The 23,514-nt window shown below is 70.7% G+C and overlaps 1 protein-coding gene across 2 annotated transcripts; it reads right to left on the bottom strand.

The window, feature by feature from the left end:
- Positions 1-1,268: 1,268 nt before the first annotated feature.
- Positions 1,269-23,485, bottom strand: GPT (glutamic--pyruvic transaminase). Of its 2 annotated transcripts, none has more exons than XM_075141018.1 (11): positions 23,390-23,485; positions 13,018-13,107; positions 12,837-12,945; positions 12,572-12,702; positions 10,705-10,948; positions 9,046-9,125; positions 8,833-8,969; positions 6,072-6,246; positions 4,726-4,881; positions 1,890-2,002; positions 1,269-1,632 (listed from the first exon to the last, which is right to left on the bottom strand). In XM_075141018.1, exons 2-11 carry the CDS (start codon positions 13,048-13,050, stop codon positions 1,542-1,544), a joined length of 1,269 nt encoding a protein of 422 aa, XP_074997119.1. In that variant the 5' UTR covers positions 13,051-13,107; positions 23,390-23,485; the 3' UTR covers positions 1,269-1,541. The 2 variants fall into 2 exon arrangements, with proteins under 2 accessions (XP_074997119.1, XP_074997118.1); XM_075141017.1 differs by lacking the exon at positions 23,390-23,485 and adding an exon at positions 18,292-18,507.
- Positions 23,486-23,514: the final 29 nt, after the last annotated feature.

Genomic DNA, 23,514 nt, shown 5'->3' with positions numbered 1-23,514 from the left:
TGGTTGGCACTGGGAGGTTGGGGTTGGATATTGGGTGTTGGGTGCTGAGGTTTGGGTTGGGTGTTGGGGTCGGGTGTTGGGTGCTGAGGTTGGGGTTGGGTTTTGGGTGCTGAGGTTGGGGTTGGGTGTTGGGGTTGAGTGTTGGGTGCTGACATTGGGGTTGGGTTTTGGGTGCTGAGGTTGGGGTTGGGGGTTGGGTGCTGACGTTGGGGTTGAGTGTTGGGGTGGGTGTTGGGCTTGGGTGTTGGGGTTGGGTGTTGGGATGGGTGGTTGGGGTTGGGTGTTGGGGTTGAGTGTTGGGTGCTGACTTGGGGTTGGGTTTTGGGTGCTGAGGTTGGGGTTGGGTGTTGGGTGCTGAGGTTGGGGTTGGATGTTGGGGTTGAGTGTTGGGTGCTGACTTGGGGTTGGGTTTTGGGTGCTGAGGTTGGGGTTGGGTGTTGGGTGCTGAGGTTGGGGTTGGATGTTGGGGTTGAGTGTTGGGTGCTGACTTGGGGTTGAGTGTTGGGTGCTGACATTGGGGTTGGGTTTTGGGTGCTGAGGTTGGGGTTGGATGTTGGGGTTGAGTGTTGGGTGCTGACATTGGGGTTGGGTTTTGGGTGCTGAGGTTGGGGTTGGGTGCTGAGGTTTGGGTTGGCTGTTGGGTGCTGACGTTGGGGTTGGATGTCGGGGTTGAGTGTTGGGGTGGGTGTTGGGCTTGGGTGTTGGGGTTGGGTGTTGGGGTGGGTGTTGGGTGTTGAGGTTGGGGTTGGGTGTTGGGGGCTGGTGGCAGCGCAGGGTTGGGGGGGAGGGGCTGGCTGGGACAGGTGGGTGAGGGCAGGTTATGGGGGGGGCAGTTGAGGTTGGACAACCCCTCATGGGTGGTGGGGCTGGTTGGGGACCACTGGGACACCAGGAGGTTGTTGGGAGCGGGGCAACGGGGCTGGGTGGAGGGGAGGGGGGTGGAACCACCCACGTCCCCACCGCGCCCCCACCCCCACCCCCACCCCCAGGCTGTTGCTGCTGCCGCCGGCCGAGATGCGGAGCGGGTGCTGCTCACCCTCGCCCGCCTCCACGCCGCCTCCCCCCGAGACTTCTCCTGCCGTGAGGGGGGACCCCAGCCCCGTGTGCCCCCCGCCCCACCCCATTAAAGCCCCCACCAATCACCCCGCGCCTCCGCTCACCCCACGGGGAGCCCCACGTCACGAGTGTGGGGGGTCTCAGCCCAATCCTGATGGGACGGAGGGGGCACCCATGGGTGCCCGGGCGTAGGTGACGCACGGCTCGACCCGGCTGGTCACTACCCTTTTATTAGTGGGGTGTCTGAGGGGACATGGGGACAGCGGGGGGGGACCAGCCCCGGGACACGGGGTGCCCTCGTGTCCCCACCCCGAGAAGGCACAAAGAGGTTGAAGGCACTTGGAGACCACCGAGACCACCCGGGGCAGGGGCCCGTCCTGCAGCACCCGGGGCCCGGTGGGGAGTGTAGGGTGGTGGGTGCTGGTGGGGGGGGTGGGGAGGTGGGCGGTAGGGGGGGTGCTGGGGTTGGGGGAGGGGCGCCGGCGTTAGGAGTACTCCTTGACGAACTTGGTGTAGAAGCTGCTGAGCTTCTCCAGCAGGACCTGCAGCTTCTCGGTGGGTGGCAGGATGGTCATCCTGGGGTACAGGGCGGGGCTGGCACCGGGGCTGGGGGGGGGACACCCCCCCAGGACCCCCCCTGAACCCCATACCTCCATCTCTGCCCCCTAACAAGCCCCTCACCACCCTGCACCCAACCCATTGGGCACCCAAGACCTCCTGCACCCCCAGACCTTGCACCCTCCCGCACCCACCTCCCCTGCCACACCCATGGTGGACCCCCCCCCCCCGACCCCCCGCCTCCCCGACGCCCATCCCCGACCCCGGGCACCCACCGGAAGTGGAAGGTGCCCTCCCGCTGCCCGAACCCGCTGCCCGGCACCACGCAGATGCCCGTCTCCTCCAGCAGCTTCATGCAGAAGAACATGTCGGGGGCCTGACCCTGCGCCTGCGGGACGGGGCAGGGCTCAGCACCACGCGCTGCCGGGGATGGGCACGAGGGGGGGCCTCGGACCCCGGGATGGGGCAGGGCTCAGCACCACGTGTGGCGAAGGGCCTCGATCGCTGCCTGGAACTCATCCTGCCCAGGCCATCAGCACCCAGGACCCATCCTGCCCAGCCCCACGTTGCCCAGGACTCATCCTGTCCAGCCCCACGTTGCCCACGACCCATCCTGCCCAGCCCCAGGGCACCCAGGACCCATCCTGCCCAGCCCCACAGCTCCCAGGACCCATCCTGCGCAGCCCCAGGGCACCCAGGACCCATCCTGCCCAGCCCCACGGCACCCAGGACTCATCCTGCCCAGCCCCAGGGCACCCAGGATTCATCCTGCCCAGCCCCACAGCTCCCAGGACTCATCCTGCCCAGCCCCACGGCACCCAGGACCCATCCTGCACAGCCCCACAGCACCCAGGACTCATCCTGCCCAGCCCCACGGCACCCAGGACTGATCCTGCCCAGCCCCACAGCTCCCAGGACCCATCCTGCCCAGCCCCACGGCACCCAGGACTCATCCAGCCCAGCCCCACAGCACCCAGGACTGATCCTGCCCAGCCCCACAGCTCCCAGGACCCATCCTGCCCAGCCCCAGGGCACCCAGGACTCATCCAGCCCAGCCCCAGGGCACCCAGGACCAATCCTGCCCAGCCCCACATTGCCCAGGACCCATCCTGCCCAGCACCACGGCACCCAGGACTCATCCTGCCCAGCCCCACAGCTCCCAGGACTCATCCTGCCCAGCCCCACAGCTCCCAGGACCCATCCTGCCCAGCCCCAGGGCACCCAGGACTCATCCAGCCCAGCCCCAGGGCACCCAGGACCAATCCTGCCCAGCCCCACATTGCCCAGGACCCATCCTGCCCAGCCCCAGGGCACCCAGGACTCATCCTGCCCAGCCCCACAGCTCCCAGGACTCATCCTGCCCAGCCCCACAGCTCCCAGGACCCATCCTGCCCAGCCCCACGGCACCCAGGACTCATCCAGCCCAGCCCCAGGGCACCCAGGACCAATCCTGCCCAGCCCCACAGCTCCCAGGACCCATCCTGCCCAGCCCCAGGGCACCCAGGACCCATCCTGCCCAGCACCACGGCACCCAGGACTCATCCTGCCCAGCCCCACAGCACCCAGGACTCATCCTGCCCAGCCCCAGGGCACCCAGGACTCATCCAGCCCAGCCCCACGGCACCCAGGACTCATCCTGCCCAGCCCCAGGGCACCCAGGACTCATCCAGCCCAGCCCCACGGCACCCAGGACTGATCCTGCCCAGCCCCACAGCTCCCAGGACCCATCCTGCCCAGCCCCAGGGCACCCAGGACCCATCCTGCCCAGCCCCACGGCACCCAGGACTCATCCTGCCCAGCCCCAGGGCACCCAGGACCAATCCTGCCCAGCCCCACAGCTCCCAGGACTCATCCTGCCCAGCCCCACGGCACCCAGGACCAATCCTGCACAGCCCCACAGCACCCAGGACTCATCCAGCCCAGCCCCACGGCACCCAGGACTGATCCTGCCCAGCCCCACAGCTCCCAGGACCCATCCTGCCCAGCCCCACGGCACCCAGGACTCATCCAGCCCAGCCCCACAGCACCCAGGACTGATCCTGCCCAGCCCCACAGCTCCCAGGACCCATCCTGCCCAGCCCCACGGCACCCAGGACTCATCCAGCCCAGCCCCAGGGCACCCAGGACCAATCCTGCCCAGCCCCACATTGCCCAGGACCCATCCTGCCCAGCCCCAGGGCACCCAGGACTCATCCTGCCCAGCCCCACAGCTCCCAGGACCCATCCTGCCCAGCCCCACGGCACCCAGGACTCATCCAGCCCAGCCCCAGGGCACCCAGGACCAATCCTGCCCAGCCCCACAGCTCCCAGGACCCATCCTGCCCAGCCCCAGGGCACCCAGGACCCATCCTGCCCAGCACCACGGCACCCAGGACTCATCCTGCCCAGCCCCAGGGCACCCAGGACTCATCCAGCCCAGCCCCACGGCACCCAGGACTGATCCTGCCCAGCCCCACAGCTCCCAGGACCCATCCTGCCCAGCACCACGGCACCCAGGACTCATCCTGCCCAGCCCCAGGGCACCCAGGACTCATCCAGCCCAGCCCCACGGCACCCAGGACTGATCCTGCCCAGCCCCACAGCTCCCAGGACTCATCCTGCCCAGCCCCAGGGCACCCAGGACCCATCCTGCCCAGCCCCACGTTGCCCAGGACTCATCCAGCCCAGCCCCAGGGCACCCACGACTCATCCTGCCCAGCCCCACATTGCCCAGGACCCATCCTGCCCAGCCCCAGGGCACCCAGGACCAATCCTGCCCATCTCCAGGGCACCCAGGACTCATCCTGCCCATCCCCAGGGCACCCAGGACTCATCCTGCCCAGGCCCAGGGCACCCAGGATTCATCCTGCCCATCCCCAGGGCACCCAGGACTCATCCTGCCCAGCCCCAGGGCACCCAGGACCCATCCTGCCCAGCACCACGGCACCCAGGACTCATCCTGCCCAGCCCCACGTTGCCCATGACCCATCCTGCCCAGCCCCAGGGCACCCAGGACTCATCCAGCCCAGCCCCACGGCACCCAGGACTGATCCTGCCCAGCCCCACAGCTCCCAGGACTCATCCTGCCCAGCCCCAGGGCACCCAGGACCCATCCTGCCCAGCCCCGGGCACCTCGGCGGCGGCCAGGGCGCGGGGCGGCAGGTCGATGCGGGGGAAGGAGTACATGGCGCCCTGCACGGGGTTGCAGTGGATGCCGGGCACCCGGTTGAAGATCTCCTGGGTGAGCTGGGCCTTGTGCGCCAGGGCGCTGAGCACCTCCTGCTTCTCCTGCCAGGAGAGCCGGGCTGGGGACATCTCCTCTCTGTCCCCATCCCATCCCATCCTCATCCCATCCCATCCTCATCCTTATCTTCATCCCCATCCCCATCCCATCCCATCCCCATCCCATCCCATTCTCATCCCCATCCCACCCCATCCCATCCCATCCCATCCTCATCCTTATCTTCATCCCCATCCCCATCCCATCCCATTCTCATCCCCATCCCATCCCCATTCCATCCCATCCCCATCCCATCCCCATCCCATCCCATCCCCATCCCATCCCCATCCCACCCCATCCCATCCCACTCCATCCCATCCCATCCTCATCCTTATCTTCATCCCCATCCCCATCCCATCCCATTCTCATCCCCATCCCATCCCCATTCCATCCCATCCCCATCCCCATCCCATCCCCATCCCATCCCATCCCCATCCCATCCCCATCCCACCCCATCCCATCCCCATCCTCATCCCATCCCATCCCATCTCATCCCATCCCATCTCCATCCCATCCCATCCCACTCCATCCCATCCCATCCCATCCCATCCCAACCCCATCCCATCCCCATCCCATCCCACCCCATCCCATCCCATCCCATCCCCATCCCCATCCCATCCCATCCCTATCCCCATCCCCATCCCATCCCATCCCCATCCCATCCCATCCCATCCCATCCCCATCCCATCCCCATCCCATCCCATCCCATCCCATCCCATCCCATCCCATCCCCATCCCCATCCCATCCCATCCCATCCCCATCCCCATCCCATCCCCATCTCATCCCATCTCCATCCCATCCCCATCCTATCCCATCCCATCTCCATCCCATCCCATCCCCATCCCGACCCCATCCCATCCCAACCCCATCCCATCTCCATCCCATCCCATCCCATCCCCATCCCGACCCCATCCCATCCCAACCCCATCCCATCCCATCTCCATCCCATCCCTTCCCCATCCCATCCCATCCCACCCCATCCCATCCCACCCCACCCCATCCCATCCCATCCCATCCGCATCCCATCCCCATCCCATCCCATCCCAACCCCATCCCATCCCATCTCCATCCCATCCCTTCCCCATCCCATCCCATCCCACTCCATCCCACCCCATCTCATCCCATCCCCATCCCATCCCATCCCACCCCATCCCACCCCACCCCACCCCGCCCCGCCCCGCCCCGCCCCGCCCCTACAGCCATGAACAGCTCATAGGACGGTTCCCCGGGCTGCGGTGGGGCAACGACGGCGTCCAGCAGGATCTGCCCCGGCACGGGCGGGCACAGCCGCACCGACACCAGCTTGGCCAACTGCTGCTTCACCTCGGGGTCCATGTTCACCACCTCCACGAAGCCGCTGCGGAACCCGCACCTGGCACGACCCGGCGCAGCCGCGCCCCCCGGGTGGGGTGAGGGGGATGGAGCCCCCGGCAGGGAGCCCAGGTGGGTACCCGGGAGTAGGGAGCCCTGGAGAGGGTGCGATGGGTGGGACCCGCGGAGGAGGAGCCCTAGACTTGGACCCGCAGATGGGGAGGTGTGGGTGGGCACCCACGGAGAGGAATCTACAGGGAGGGACCCAGAGATGGGACCCAGAGATGGGACCTATGGGTGGGGGTCTGGGATGGGAACCCACGGGCAGGGACCCACAGACGGGACCTATGGGTGGGGGTCTGGGATGGGAACCTATGGATAGGAACCTACAGAGAGGGACCCACAGATGGGACCCACAGATGGGATCTATGGGTGGGGGTCTGGGATGGGAACCTATGGACAGGGACCCACAGATGGGACCCACAGATGGGATCTATGGGTGGGGGTCTGGGATGGGAACCTATGGACAGGGACCCACAGATGGGACCCACAGATGGGATCTATGGGTGGGGGTCTGGGATGGGAACCCACGGGCAGGGACCCACAGATGGGACCTATGGGTGGGGTCTGGGATGGGAACCTATGAATAGGAACCTACAGAGAGGGACCCACAGATGGGACCTATGGGTGAGGGTCTGGGATGGGAACCTATGGACAGGGACCCACAGATGGGACCTATGGGTGGGGGTCTGGGATGGGAACCCATGGACAGGACCTACAGAGAGGGATCCACAGATGGGACCTATGGGTGGGGTCTGGGATGGGAACCCACAGACAGGGACCCACAGACGGGACCTATGGGTGGGGGTCTGGGATGGGAACCTATGGATAGGAACCTACAGAGAGGGACCCACAGATGGGACCTATGGGTGGGGGGGTCTGGGATGGGAACCTATGGACAGGGACCCACAGATGGGACCTATGGGTGGGGGTCTGGGATGGGAACCCACGGGCAGGGACCCACAGACAGGACCTATGGGTGGGGGTCTGGGATGGGAACCCACGGGCAGGGACCCACAGACAGGACCTATAGGTGGGGTCTGGGATGGGAAACCATGGGCAGGGACCCACAGACGGGACCTATGGGTGGGGGTCTGGGATGGGAACCCACGGGCAGGGACCCACAGACGGGACCTATAGGTGGGGTCTGGGATGGGAACCCACGGGCAGGGACCCACAGACGGGACCTATGGGTGGGGGTCTGGGATGGGAACCCACGGGCAGGGACCCACAGACAGGACCTATGGGTGGGGGTCTGGGATGGGAACCCACGGGCAGGGACCCACAGACGGGACCTATGGGTGGGGGTCTGGGATGGGAACCTATGGATAGGAACCTACAGAGAGGGACCCACAGATGGGACCCACAGATGGGATCTATGGGTGGGGGTCTGGGATGGGAACCTATGGACAGGGACCCACAGATGGGACCCACAGATGGGATCTATGGGTGGGGGTCTGGGATGGGAACCCATGGACAAGGACCTACAGAGAGGGACCCACAGATGGGATCTATGGGTGGGGGCCTGGGATGGGAACCTATGGACAAGGACCCACAGATGGGACCCACAGATGGGATCTATGGGTGGGGGTCTGGGATGGGAACCCATGGACAAGGACCTACAGAGAGGGACCCACAGATGGGACCTATGGGTGGGGGTCTGGGATGGGAACCTATGGACAGGGACCCACAGATGGGACCTATGGGTGGGGGTCTGGGATGGGAACCCATGGACAAGGACCTACAGAGAGGGACCCACAGATGGGACCTATGGGTGGGAGTCTGGGATGGGAACCCACGGACAGGAACCTACAGAAAGGAACCCACAGATGGGACCTATGGGTGGGGGTCTGGGATGGGAACCCATGGACAGGGACCTACAGAGAGGGACCCAGAGATGGGACCTATGGGTGGGGGTCTGGGATGGGAACCCATGGACAGCGACCTACAGAGAGGGACCCAGAGATGGGACCTATGGGTGGGGGTCTGGGATGGGAACCTATGGACAGGGACCCACAGACGGGACCTATGGGTGGGGGTCTGGGATGGGAACCCATGGACAGGACCTACAGAGAGGGATCCACAGATGGGACCTATGGGTGGGGTCTGGGATGGGAACCCACAGACAGGGACCCACAGACGGGACCTATGGGTGGGGGTCTGGGATGGGAACCTATGGATAGGAACCTACAGAGAGGGACCCACAGATGGGACCTATGGGTGGGGGGGTCTGGGATGGGAACCTATGGACAGGGACCCACAGACGGGACCTATGGGTGGGGTCTGGGATGGGAACCCACGGACAGAGACCACAGATGGGACCTATGGGTGGGGGGTCTGGGACGGGGGATCTATGTCACACAGAGCTGTGTCATGTTGTCCCCACAGAGCCATGGCATCACCATCCCCACCCCATGGCACCCACGGGGTGGTGGCATCACCATCTCCACCCTTGGACCCATGGGCCAAATCATCTCCATCCCCATCCCAGGTCTGTAGCACCCTCGGGACCACGGCCACCCACACCCGGGGTGACAGTTGCCGGGACGAGCGGGGTGGGGAGGGGGTGCCTGGTGGTGGGACTCACTCGCCCATGAAGCCCTTGGAGACGGAGTGGAAGGAGGCCAGCTCCACCATCTCCGAGTAGGGTGGCCCCATCTCGAAGAGGACCTTCTTGAAGGAGTGGAAAGTCGAGCCCTCGGCGTAGACGTTGTCCTGGTACACCTGGAGGCGGGGGGGTGGGCGTCACCGGGGTCCCCCCCAGGGATGGGTGGGGGGGCACCCCACAGGTCCTACTCACCTCGTCGGCCATGAGGAAGAGCTTCTCCTCGAAGGCGAACTTGATGACGTCCTCGATGCACTGGCGGCTCTGGACCTGTCCTGGGGGGGACACGGCGGCAGGGGACACTGGGGGTCCCAGCCCCAGCACTGGTTGGGTTTTGGGGGGGCCCAGTTCTGGTACTGGTTGGGTTTTGGGGGTCCTGTAGAGCACTGGGAGTCCCAGCACTGGGACTGGTAAGGAATTGGGGGTCCCAGCCCTGGTACCAGCTGGGTTTGGGGGGGGTCCCAGTCCAACCTTGGGGTCCCAATTCAGCCACAGGGTCCCAGCCCGGGGGTCCCAGTCCAGCCCGGGGGCCCCAGCCCAGGGGTCCCAGTCTAGTCTTGGGGTCCCAGCCCAGGGATCCCAGCCCAGCCCAGGGGTCCCAGCCCAGTCTCGGGGTCCCAGCCCGGGGGTCCCAGCCCAGGGATCCCAGTCCAGTCCAGGGGTCCCAGCCCAGGGGTCCCAGCCCAGTCCAGGGGTCCCAGCCCTGGGGGTCCCAGCCCAGCCTGGGGGTCCCAGCCCAGTCTTGGGGTTCCAGCCCAGGGGTCCCAGCCCAGTCTTTGGGTTCCAGCCCCAGTCCAGTCAGGGGTCCCAGTCCAGTCTTGGGGTCCCAGCCCGGGGGTCCCAGCCTGGGGGTCCCAGCCCAGGGATCCCAGTCCAGCCCAGGGGTCCCACCCCAGTCCTGGAGTCCCAGTCCAGTCTTGGGGTCCCAGCCCAGGGGTCCCAGCCCAGGGATTCCAGCCCAGCCCCAGGGGTCCCAGCCCAGCCCTGGGGTCCCAGCCCAGGGGTCCCAGCCCAGCCCAGGGGTCCCAGTCCAGTCTTGGGGTCCCAGCCCAGCAGTCCCAGGCCAGGGGTCCCAGCCCAGCCCAGGGGTCCCAGCCCCGGGGGTCCCAGCCCAGCCCCAGGGTCCCAGCCCAGTCCAGGGGTCCCAGCCCCGGGGGTCCCAGCCCAGCCCCAGGGTCCCAGCCCAGTCCAGGGGTCCCAGCTCAGGGGTCCCAGCCCAGTCCAGGGGTCCCAGCCCAGGGGTCCCAGCCCGGCCAGGGGGTCCCAGCCCAGTCCAGGGGTCCCAGCCCAGGGGTCCCAGCCCAGCCCAGGGGTCCCAGCCCAGGGGTCCCAGCCCAGTCCAGGGGTCCCAGCCCTGGGGTCCCAGCCCAGTCCAGGGGTCCCAGCCCAGGGATCCCAGCCCAGCCTGGGGGTCCCAGCCCAGTCTCGGGGTCCCAGCCCGGGGGTCCCAGCCCAGCCCCAGGGTCCCAGCCCAGCCCAGGGGTCCCAGCCCAGCCTGGGGGTCCCAGCCCAGTCTCGGGGTCCCAGCCCGGGGGTCCCAGCCCAGCCCCAGGGTCCCAGCCCAGCCCAGGGGTCCCAGCCCCGGGGTTCCCAGCCCAGCCCAGGGGTCCCAGCCTGGGGGTCCCAGCCCAGCCATGGGGTCCCAGCCTGGGGGTCCCAGCCCCAGGGTTCCCAGCCCAGCCCAGGGGTCCCAGCCCAGGGGTCCCAGCCCAGCTGGGGGTCCCAGCCCAATCTCGGGGTCCCAGCCTGGGGGTCCCAGCCTCGGGGTTCCCAGCCCAGCCCGGAGGTCCCAGCCCAGTCTCGGGGTCCCAGCCCAGTCTCGGGGTCCCAGCCCGGGGGTCCCGGTCCCGGTACCGGTGGGGTTGCCGGGGTTGATGATGCAGAGGACGCGGGGGCAGCAGTGCCGGCGCCCCTCGGCCAGCGCCCGCCGCAGCTCGGGCAGGGCCAGCGCCCAGCACCGCTCCTCGTCCAGGAAGTAGCTGAGCTGGATGGCGCTGAGCTCGGCGATGGCGGCCGAGTAGAGGGGGTACTGGGGGACGGGCACCAGCACCCCCGTGCGCGAGGGCCCCGCGCCCGACACCAGCAGCTTCAGGATGCTCTGCGGGGGGAGGGGATGGCGTGGGCATGGGGACAGTGAGGGGACAGGGGCAGTGCGGGCATGGGGACAGGGCGGGCACGGGGAAAGTGAGGGGACAGGGATGGCGTGGGCATGGGGACAGAGATGGTGTGGGCACAGGGACGGTGAGGGGACGGGGTTGGTTTGGGCATGGGGACAGTGAGGGGACAGGGACAGTGCGGGCGTGGGTACAGGGCGGGCATGGGGACAAGGACGGTGTGGGGACAGGGACAGTGTGGGCATGGGGACAGTGAGGGGACAGGGATGGCGTGGGCATGGGGACCACAAGGGGACAGGGATGGTGTGGGCATGGGGACAGTGAGGGGACAGGGACAGTGCGGGCATGGGGACAGGGTGGGCACGGGGAAAGTGAGGGGACAGGGATGGCGTGGGCATGGGGACAGAGATGGTGTGGGCACGGGGACGGTGAGGGGACGGGGTTGGTGTGGGCATGGGGACAGGGCGGGCATGGGGACAGTGAGGGGACAGGGATGGTGTGGGCATGGGGACAGGGCGGGCACGGGGACAGTGAGGGGACAGGGACAGTGCGGGCATGGGGACTGCAAGGGGACAGGGACAGTGTGGGCATGGGTACAGGGCGGGCATGGGGACAAGGACGGTGTGGGGACAGGGACAGTGTGGGCATGGGGACAGTGAGGGGACAGGGATGGCATGGGCATGGGGACAGGATGGTGTGGGGACAGGGACAGTGCGGGCACGGAGACAGTGAGGGGACAGGGATGGCATGGGCATGGGGACAGGATGGTGTGGGGACAGGGACAGTGCGGGCACGGAGACAGTGAGGGGACAAGGATGGTGTGGGCATGGGGACCACAAGGGGACAGGGATGGTGTGGACATGGGGACAGTGAGCGGACAGGGACAGTGCGGGCATGGGGACAGGGCGGGCACGGGGACAGTGAGGGGACGGGGATGGTGTGGCCATGGGGACAGTGAGGGGACAGGATGGTGTGGGCATGGGGATGGTGTGGGGACAGGGACAGTGCGGGCACGGGGACAGTGAGGGGACAGGGATGGCGTGGGCATGGGGACAGGGTGGGCATGGGGACAGGGATGGTGTGGGCATGGGGACAGTGAGGGGACAGGGACAGCGTGGGCATGGGGACAGGGCGGGCACGGGGACAGTGAGGGGACGGGGATGGTGTGGGCATGGGGACAGTGAGGGGACAGGGACAGGGCGGGCATGGGGACAAGGATGGTGTGGGGACAGGGGCAGTGTGGGCATGGGGACGGTGAGGGGACAGGGGCAGTGCGGGGACAGGGCGGTGTGGGCAGGGGACACGATGGGGACAGGGGCGGCGTGGGCAGAGCCTGGTCACAGCAGAGCTGGGGGCAGGGTGCTGGCACGGGCCCCGTGGTGGCACGGGGACACCGAGAAGGCGCGGGGACACCGAGAACACATCGTCCCCAATGCCACCACCCCCCCCCTCCCCCACCTTGGCACCGCCCGTCCCGATGCCGGTGCCAACCCCGGCACAAAGGGTCCCTTTGTGGGTGCCCGCCGTGGGAACGGCCCGGCAGCGGGTGGCAGCCAGCCCGGGAGGGGACCGAGGTGACATTACGAGAGCGGTCGATGTCCCCGTACCACGATGGCGTCGCTGGCCCCGGTGGCGAGGAAGACGTCCTGGGGCTCGGCGCGGACGCCGTCGCGGCGTTGCAGGAATTGCGCCACGTCCCGGCGCACCAGCTCGACGCCGGGGCTGGCGCTGTAGGAGCCTGGCAGAGGGGACGTGGGCAAGAGCAGGGGGGGGTGACACGGGGGTCCAGGGGGGGGTGACAGGGGGTCCAGAGGGGGGGTGACACTAGATGGGGGGGGGATGGGGGGTGTCACCCCCACCGCGGGCGCTCACCGACGCTCTGCCCGGCGCAGGCGGCCAACAACCGGCGGGCCCGATCCTTGGCGTCCTCAGGGATGGAGGGGTGGGTCAGCAGCTCCGGGTACAGGCACAGGGATGTCACCTGGGGGGGGGGACACTCCTAGGTCCCCAGCCGGGTCCCCAGGGGGTCGCCTGGGTGCCCCCCCCCCCGTACCTGGCGCAGGAAGGTGATGGGCTTCTGCCCCATGGCCTGGGCATCGCCGATGTTGGCCTTGATCACCTCGGTGAAGGGCTTGGGGACACCCTGGGACAGGGACGGGGACGGGGAGGGGGACAGGGGACAGGGATGGGGACAGGGGACAGGGGACAGGAATGGGGACAGGGGACAGGGATGGGGACAGGGATGGGGACAGGGATGGGGACAGGGACAGGGGACAGGGATGGGGACAGGGGATAGGGGACAGGGATGGGGACAGGGATGGGGACAGGGACAGGGGACCGGGATGGGGACAGGGATGGGGACAGGAGACAGGGGACAGGGACGGGGACAGGGATGGGGACAGGAGACAGGAATGGGGACAGGGACAGGGGACAGGGATGGGGACAGGGGATAGGGACAGGAATGGGGACAGGGACAGGGGACAGGGATGGGGACACGGGATGGGGACAGGGATGGGGACAGGGACAGGGATGGGGGACAGGAGACAGGTATAGGGACAGGAATGGGGACAGGGACAGGGGACAGGGATGGGGACAGGGGATGGGGACAGGGATGGGGACAGGGACGGGGATGGGGGACAGGAGACAGGTATAGGGACAGGAATGGGGACAGGGACAGGGGACAGGGATGGGGACAGGGGACAGGGATGAGGACAGGGGACAGGGGACAGGAGATAGGGATGGGGACAGGGACAGGGGACGGGGATGGGGACATGGACAACGATGGGGACAGGGACAGAGGACAGGAAAGGGGACAGGGACAGGGGATGGGGATGGGGACAGGGGTCAGGGTCCGGCCACCCCCACCCAGGGGTGGCACCACCAGCGGGTGACCCCCGGCATCACCCCGGTGTCCCCTGCCCCGGGGGGTGGCTGGGGCATGGGGACAGCGGGGACACTGGGGACAGCTGGGGCATGGGGACACTGGGGACACTGGGGCATGGGGACAGCGGGGACACTGGGGAGGGCTGGGACATGGGGACCCCAGGGGACAACTGGGACATGGGGACAGCTGGGGCATGGGGACACTGGGGACACTGGGGACAGCGGGGACACTGGGGATGGCTGGGACATGGGGACACTGGGGACAGGGGACCCCATGTGGGGACACCCCCCGCCTGGCAGGGGATGTCCCCAACCCCCAGCCCCGGGGTGGCCGTGGCCACCGTGGCCACCTCCCGCCCAGCCCCGGACTTGGGCCACGGCCGCGGGGGGACGGACTCTGCCCCCGCCTGTCACCCCCTGTCACCCCCTGTCACCCCTGTCACCCTGTCACCCCTGTCACCCCTGTCACCCCCCTGTCACCCTGTCACCCCTCTGTCACCCTGTCACCCCTGTCACCCCTGTCACCCCCCTGTCACCCCTCTGTCACCCTGTCACCCCTGTCACCCCCTGTCACCCCCCTGTCACCCTGTCACACCCTGTCACCCCCTGTCACACCCCCTCACCACCATCACACCCTATCATCCCCTGTCACCCCCCATCACCCCCTGTCACCCTGTCACCCCTGTCACCCTGCCACCCTGCTGGGGACCCGCCGGGCACCCTGGGGCTGGGCAGCGCTGGGGGACCCCGTCGGTGTCCCCAGGGGAGCCCCCACCCCCCCCAGCACCCAAGGGGCCCCCCCACACCCAAGGGCCCCCCCGCACCCGCGGTGCCCCGGGCCGGGTGCCAGGGACAGGCAGTGCCAGGGCGCGGCGGGCGCCCTGCCCGGAGCTGGGTGTGGGGGGCGGAGTGGGTGCTGGGCACCCCCACCCACGGGGCACCCCTACACCCACGGGACACCCCCACCCACGGGCACCTCCCCCCCACGGGACACCCCTACACCCAGGGGGCACCCACACCCACGGGGCACCCCTACACCCACGGGGCACCCCTATACCCACAGGACATCCCCACCCACGGGGCACGCCCACCACGGGACACCCCTACACCCACGGGGCACCCCCACCCACGGGGCACCCCACACCCACGGGGCACCCCTACACCCACGGGGCACCCCCACCCACGGGACACCCCTACACCCACGGGGCACCCACACCCACGGGACACCCCCACCCACGGGGCACCCCCACCCACGGGCACCTCCCCCCCACGGGCCCCACCCGGTCCCGCTCCCACGGCCGTGGGAAGGTGCCCAGGTGGGTGCAGGGACACGGGGGGTGGGAGGGGGAGGGCCCGATCCTGCACCCCAATAACCCGCCCTGAGCCTGATGCTGGGGGGGGTCCCCGTTTTGGGGGTGCTGGGGGGGGCCCCCGGTTTGGGGGTGCCTGGGGTGTGGGTGCCGGGTTTGGGGGTGCCGGGGGGGGAGGGTGCTGAGTCTGGGGGTGGGGCCCCCGGTTTGGGGGTGCCCAGCTTGGGGGGGGGTCCCTGCCTATGGGGTGCCGGGTCTGCGGGTGCCCGGGGGGTTCCCGGTTTGGGGGAGCCGGGGGGGGGGTGCTGGGTCTGGGGGTGCCCGGGGTGTGGGTGCTGGATCTGGGGGTGCCCGGGGGGGGTCCCCGGTTTGGGGGTGCCCAGCTGGGGGGGGTTCCCTGGGTCTGGGGGTGCCCGCGGCGGGTCCCCGGATGTGCGGGAGCCCGGGGGGGGCGGTACCCGGTTTGGGGGTACCCGAGGTGGGTCCCGAGTGAGGGGGGTGCCCGGGGCGGGGGGTGCCCGGGGGGGGTCCCCAGTTTGGGGGTGCCCAGATGCGGGTGGAGGGTGCCGGGTCTGGGGGGGGTCCCGAGTCAGGGGGGTACCCGGGGCCGTGGGTGCTGGGTCTGGGGGGGGGTCCCGGGTCAGGGGGTGCCCGGGGCCGTGGGTGCTGGGTCTGGGGGCGGGTCCCGGGTCAGGGGGTGCCCGGGGCAGGGGGTGCTGGGTTTGGGGGGGGGGGTCCCGGGGCAGGGGGTGCGCGGGGCCGTGGGTGCTGGGTCTGGGGGGGGGGGGTCCCGGGTCAGGGGGTGCCCGGGGCCGTGGGTGCAGGGTCTGGGGGGGGGGTCCCGGGTCAGGGGGTGCCCGGGACCGTGGGTGCTGGGTCTGGGGGGGGGGGTCCCGGGGCAGGGGGTGCCCGGGGCCGTGGGTGCAGGGTCTGGGGGGGGGGGTCCCGGGGCAGGGGGTGCCCGGGGCAGGGGGTGCAGGGTCTGGGGGGGGGTCCTGGGGCAGGGGGTGCCCGGGGCCGTGGGTGCTGGGTTTGGGGGGGGGGTCCCGGGGCAGGGGGTGCCCGGGGCCGTGGGTGCTGGGTCTGGGGGGGGGGTCCCGGGGCAGGGGGTGCCCGGGGCCGTGGGTGCTGGGTTTGGGGGGGGGGGGTCCCGGGGCAGGGGGTGCCCGGGGCCGTGGGTGCTGGGTCTGGGGGGGGGGTCCCGGGGCAGGGGGTGCCCGGGGCCGTGGGTGCTGGGTCTGGGGGGGGGGTCCCGGGTCAGGGGGTGCCCGGGACCGTGGGTGCTGGGTCTGGGGGGGGGGGTCCCGGGGCAGGGGGTGCCCGGGGCACGGGGTGCAGGGTCTGGGGGGGGGGGTCCTGGGTCAGGGGGTGCCCGGGGCCGTGGGTGCTGGGTTTGGGGGGGGGGGGGTCCCGGAGCAGGGGGTGCCCGGGACCGTGGGTGCTGGGTCTGCGGGGGGGGTCCCGGGTCAGGGGGTGCCCGGGGCCGTGGGTGCAGGGTCTGGGGGGGGGGGTCCCGAGTCAGGGGGGTGCCCGGGGAAGGGGGTGCAGGGTCTGGGGGGGGGGGGATCCCGGGGCAGGGGGTGCAGAGTCGGGGGGGGGGGGTCCCGGGGCAGGGGGTGCCCGGGGCAGGGGGTGCAGGGTCTGGGGGGGGGGTTCCGGGTCAGGGGGTGCCCGGGGCCGTGGGTGCAGGGTCTGGGGGGGGGGGTCCCGGGGCAGGGGGTGCCCGGGGCAGGGGGTGCAGGGTCTGGGGCGGGGGGGGGTCCCGGGTCAGGGGGTGCCCGGGGCCGTGGGTGCAGGGTCTGGGGCGGGGGGGGGTCCCGGGTCAGGGGGTGCCCGGGGCCGTGGGTGCAGGGTCTGGGGGGGGGTCCTGGGGCAGGGGGTGCCCGGGGCCGTGGGTGCTGGGTCTGGGGGGGGGGGTCCCGGGTCAGGGGGTACCGGGGAAGGGGGTGCTGGGTCTGCGGGGGAGGTCCCGGGTCAGGGGGTGCCCGGGGCCGTGGGTGCAGGGTCTGGGGGGGGGGGGTCCCGGGTCAGGGGGTGCCCGGGGCCGTGGGTGCTGGGTCTGGGGGGGGGGTCCCGGGTCAGGGGGTGCCCGGGGCCGTGGGTGCAGGGTCTGGGGGGGGGGGTCCCGGGGCAGGGGGTGCCCGGGGCACGGGGTGCAGGGTCTGGGGGGGGGGGTCCTGGGTTAGGGGGTGCCCGGGGCCGTGGGTGCTGGGTTTGGGGGGGGGGGGTCCCGGAGCAGGGGGTGCCCGGGACCGTGGGTGCTGGGTCTGCGGGGGGGGTCCCGGGTCAGGGGGTGCCCGGGGCCGTGGGTGCAGGGTCTGGGGGGGGGGGTCCCGAGTCAGGGGGGTGCCCGGGGAAGGGGGTGCAGGGTCTGGGGGGGGGGGGATCCCGGGGCAGGGGGTGCAGAGTCGGGGGGGGGGGGTCCCGGGGCAGGGGGTGCCCGGGGCAGGGGGTGCAGGGTCTGGGGGGGGGGTTCCGGGTCAGGGGGTGCCCGGGGCCGTGGGTGCAGGGTCTGGGGGGGGGGGTCCCGGGGCAGGGGGTGCCCGGGGCCGTGGGTGCAGGGTCTGGGGCGGGGGGGGGTCCCGGGTCAGGGGGTGCCCGGGGCCGTGGGTGCAGGGTCTGGGGCGGGGGGGGGTCCCGGGTCAGGGGGTGCCCGGGGCCGTGGGTGCAGGGTCTGGGGGGGGGTCCTGAGGCAGGGGGTGCCCGGGGCCGTGGGTGCTGGGTCTGGGGGGGGGGGTCCCGGGTCAGGGGGTACCGGGGAAGGGGGTGCTGGGTCTGCGGGGGAGGTCCCGGGTCAGGGGGTGCCCGGGGCCGTGGGTGCAGGGTCTGGGGGGGGGGGGGTCCCGGGTCAGGGGGTGCCCGGGGCCGTGGGTGCTGGGTCTGGGGGGGGGGTCCCGGGTCAGGGGGTGCCCGGGGCCGTGGGTGCAGGGTCTGGGGGGGGGGTCCCGGGGCAGGGGGTGCCCGGGGCCGTGGGTGCAGGGTCTGGGGGGGGTCCCGGGTCAGGGGGTGCCCGGGGCCGTGGGTGCTGGGTTTGGGGGGGGTCTCGGGTCAGGGGGTGCCCGGGGCCGTGGGTGCAGGGTCTGGGGGGGGGGGTCCCGGGTCTGGGGGTGCCGGGGTCCCCGCTCGGGGGGTACCTGCCGCAGGTCCTGCTCCAGCTGCAGGGCGCGGGTGACGATCGGCCCCCGCACCGCGTACTCCACCCGCCGCACCGCCGGGTTCATGGTGCCGGGGGTCAGCACCGGCCCGCGGCCCCCCCCGGGGCCCGCGCCCCCCCCCGCCGCCGCCGCCGCCGCCGCCGCCGCCGCCATGGCCCGGACCCTGCGGGGCCGCAGCGAGCTCAGCGCCCGCATCCCCCCCCCCGCGGCACCGGGCACCGGGCACGTCCCCCCCCCGGCACCGGGCACGACCGCCCCCACGCGGGACCGGCACCGGGTACCGGCACCGGACAGGACCCCCCCCACCCCACCGGGGACCGGCACCGGGGACCGGGCAGGACCCCCCCCCCGCAGCGGTACCGGGTACTGGACAACGGGCACCGGCCCCGCCCCGGGCAATGGGCACCGGCCCCGGGCGGCGGCAGCGGCCCCGCCCCGGGCAAGGGGCAGCGGGACCGGCCCGTGCGGTGCCACCGCGGGGTGTCCGTGGGGTGGGGACAGGGACGTGGGACACATGGAGATATCGGGACATGGGACGTGGGGACACGGGGGACACGGGGACAGGGAACATGGGGACGTGGGGACACGGGATATGGGACACATGGGACACATGGGGACATGGGGACATGGGGACATGGGGGACATGGGACATGGGGACATGGGACATGGGGACATGGGACACGGGGACACGGGGACACGGGACACAGGGACATGGGACACGGGACATGGGACACGGGACACGGGACACGGGGACACGGGGACACGGGACACGGGGACATGGGACACGGGGACACGGGGACACGGGACATGGGGACATGGGACATGGGGACACGGGGACACGGGGACACGGGGACATGGGGACATGGGACACGGGGACATGGAGACACAGGGACACGGGGACACGGGACACGGGACACGGGGACACGGGACATGGGACACGGGGACACGGGACATGGGGACATGGGACATGGGGACACGGGGACACGGGGACACGGGGACACGGGACACGGGGACATGGGACACGGGGACACGGGAATATGGGGACATGGGACATGGGGACACGGGACACGGGACACGGGGACACGGGACACGGGGACATGGGGACACGGGGACATGGGGACACGGGACATGGAGATATGGGGACAGGGGGACACGGGGACACGGGGACACGGGGACACGGGACATGGAGAAACGGGGACACGGGGACATGGGACACGGGGACATGGGGACACGGGACATGGGGACACGGGACATGGGGACACGGGAACACGCGGACATGGGACATGGGGACATGGGACACGGGACATGGGGACACGGGGACACGGGACATGGGACACGGGGACATGGGGACATGGGACTTGGGGACACGGGGACATGGGGACACGGGACATGGGGACACGGGAACACGCGGACATGGGACATGGGGACATGGGACACGGGACATGGGGACACGGGGACACGGGGACACGGGACATGGGACATGGGGACATGGGGACACGGGACTTGGGGACACGGGGACACGCGGACATGGGACATGGGGACACGGGGACATGGAGACACGGGGACATGGGGACACGGGACACGGGGACACGGGACACGGGACACGAGGACACGAGGACATGGGGACACGGGACACGGGGACACGGGGACACGGGACACGGGGACACGGGGACACGGGGACATGGGGACATGGGGACACGGGGACATGGGGACACGGGGACATGGGGACACGGGGACACGGGGACACGGGGACATGGGACATGGGGACACGGGACACGGGACACGGGGACACGGGACACGGGGACATGGGGACACGGGACACGGGGACACGGGGACACGGGGACACGGGACATGGAGATATGGGGACAGGGGGACACGGGGACACGGGGACACGGGACATGGAGAAACGGGGACACGGGGACATGGGACACGGGGACATGGGGACACGGGACATGGGGACACGGGAACACGCGGACATGGGACATGGGGACATGGGACACGGGACATGGGGACACGGGGACACGGGGACACGGGACATGGGACACGGGGACATGGGGACATGGGACTTGGGGACACGGGGACATGGGGACACGGGACATGGGGACACGGGAACACGCGGACATGGGACATGGGGACATGGGACACGGGACATGGGGACACGGGGACACGGGGACACGGGACATGGGACATGGGGACATGGGGACACGGGACTTGGGGACACGGGGACACGCGGACATGGGACATGGGGACACGGGGACATGGAGACATGGGGACACGGGGACATGGGGACACGGGACACGGGACACGAGGACACGAGGACATGGGGACACGGGGACATGGGGACACGGGACACGGGGACACGGGGACACGGGGACACGGGGACATGGGGACACGGGGACATGGGGACACGGGGACACGGGACATGGAGACACGGGACATGGGGACACGGAGACATGGGACATGGGAACACGGGACTTGGGGACATGGGAACACGCGGACATGGGACATGGGGACACAGGACATGGGGACATGGGACACGGGGACATGGGGACACGGGAACACGCGGACATGGGACATGGGGACATGGGACACGGGACATGGGGACACGGGGACACGAGGACACGGGACATGGGACATGGGGACATGGGGACACGGGACTTGGGGACACGGGGACACGCGGACATGGGACATGGGGACACGGGGACATGGAGACATGGGGACACGGGGACATGGGGACACGGGGACACGGGGACATGGGGACACGGGAACACGAGGACATGGGGACACGAGGACATGGGGACACGGGGACACGGGGACATGGGGACACGGGAACACGAGGACATGGGGACACGGGGACATGGGGACATGGGGACATGGGGACACGGGGACATGGGGACACGGGGGACCCGGGGGACGATGACGCAGGGACCCGCGGGGCCGGGGGCACAGGGAGGGGCGCGGGGCCGGGGCCAGCCCGGCCTGGCAGTGGGGCCACGGGGTGACCCCCAGCGGGGATGGGGGCTGGGACCCACGGGGGCCACTGACACGGGGGGACCGGCACGACTGCCCCGCTGCCCCATAGCCCCGCCCACTGCCCCATAGCCCCCCATAGCCCCGCCCACTGCCCCATAGCCCCTCCTGCCCCACAGCCCCCCCATAGCCCCTCCTGCCCCATAGCCCCGCCCACTGCCCCATAGCCCCTCCTGCCCCATAGCCCCCCATAGCCCCGCCCACTGCCCCATAGCCCCTCCTGCCCCATAGCCCCCCATAGCCCCGCCCACTGCCCCATAGCCCCCCCAGCCCCATAGCCCCGCCCACTGCCCCATAGCCCCCCCGCCCCAAGCCCCCCACTGCCCCATAACCCCCCCAGTGGCCCATAACCCCCCCAGTGCCCCACAGCCCCCCGCCCCATAGCCCCGCCCACTGCCCCATAGCTTCCCCATAGCCCCCCAGCCCCATAGCCCCGCTCACTGCCCCATAGCCCCCCCACTACCCCACAGCCCCCCCGCCCCATAGCCCCGCCCACTGCCCCATAGCCTCCCCATAGCCCCCCCAGCCCCATAGCCCCGCCCACTGCCCCATAGCCCCCCCAGCCCCATAGCTCCCTCCATAGCCCTCCACTGCCCCATAGCCCCCCCGGCCCATAGCCCCGCCCACTGCCCCATAGCCCCCCCGCCCCATAGCCCCCCCAGTGCCCCATTGTCCCCCCCGTCCCATAGACCCCCAGTGCCCCACAGCTGCCCCTGCCCTATAGCCCCCCCCCAGCCCCACGGCCCCCCAGAGCCCCCCCCACCCCAGAGCCCCCCCACTGCCCCATGACTCCCCCCAGCCCCATAGCCCCCCCAAAGCCCCCCCTGCCCCATACCCCCCCACTGCCCCCGCCCTATAGCCTCCCCCCAGCCCCACGGCCCCCCAGTGCCCCCCCCACCCCAGAGCCCCCCCCGCCCCATAGCCCCCCCACTGCCCCATGACCCCCCCCAGCCCCATAGCCCCCCCAAAGCCCCCCCCGCCCCATAGCCCCCCCACTGCCCCATGACCCCCCCCCAGCCCCATAGCCCCCCCAAAGCCCCCCCCGCCCCATAGCCCCCCCACTGCCCCATGACCCCCCCCCAGCCCCATAGCCCCCACTGCCCCCCCGCCCCCCCCAGGCCCCCCTGACCCGCGCGGCTTCATGGCCCCCCCCGCTGCCCCGCAGCGCCCCCTACCGTCCCCAACGGCCACCCCGCGCGAGCCCCGCCCCAACCGCCAAAGCCAATTAGCGGGTGGAACAGGTGGTGCCGGCCCCGCCCACCCGAAGCCGATTGGCTGCAGCTGTTTCACTACGGGGGGGGGGGCACCCCACAACTGCCAGCACGGGGCGGGGGGGGGGTTAAGTGCCTCGCTGTGGGGCGCCCCATAGACACCCCCACTATGGGCGCCCCATAGACACCCCCCCCTGTGGGGCACCCCATAGACACCCCCGCTGTGGGTGCCCCATAGACACCCCTCGCTATGGGGCGCCCCATAGACACCCCCACTGTGGGCACCCCATAGACACCCTCGCTATGGGGCGCCCCATAGACACCCTCGCTATGGGGCACCCCATAGACACCCCCGCTATGGGCGCCCCATAGACACCCCCACTGTGGGCACCCCACAGACACCCCTTGCTATGGGGCGCCCCATAGACACCCTCGCTATGGGGCACCCCATAGACACCCTCGCTGTGGGCACCCCACAGACACCCCCACTATGGGGCGCCCCACAGACACCCCCACTATGGGGCGCCCCACAGACACCCCTGCCGTGGGTGCTCCAAAACAAAGCCCAGCATATGAGGCACCCCACAGCAAACCCCCTCTCCGTGGGGTGTCCCTGACCCACGGGGTGCCCCACACCTTCCCTCGGGGCTCCCGTGGGTCCCAGCCCCACACGCTCCCTCGTGGGGGGGCCGTGGGTCCCCTCTCCCCCCACCGAGAAGCGGGCGCGGGGCAGCCCCAGCCCTTATCAGCCCCCCGCAACGCTGGCACCGAGACCCCCCTCCAGCCCCACAGCGCCGTGGGGCCGAGCCCCCCACCCCGCCGGACCCCCGACCCACCTGCCTCCGTGGGGCGGGAGCCGTGGGGCGGGAGCCGTGGGGCGTCACCGTCGCCGCCTGACCTTTGCCGGCAGCTGCCGCCGCCCGAAATAAAACCGGGTGCAGGCAGCTGCCCGCCCCCCGAC

Source organism: Calonectris borealis, chromosome 2, assembly GCF_964195595.1.
Source record: "Calonectris borealis chromosome 2, bCalBor7.hap1.2, whole genome shotgun sequence".
Lineage (NCBI taxonomy): Eukaryota > Metazoa > Chordata > Aves > Procellariiformes > Procellariidae > Calonectris > Calonectris borealis.
This window is presented reverse-complemented; position numbering and strand designations above follow the sequence as displayed.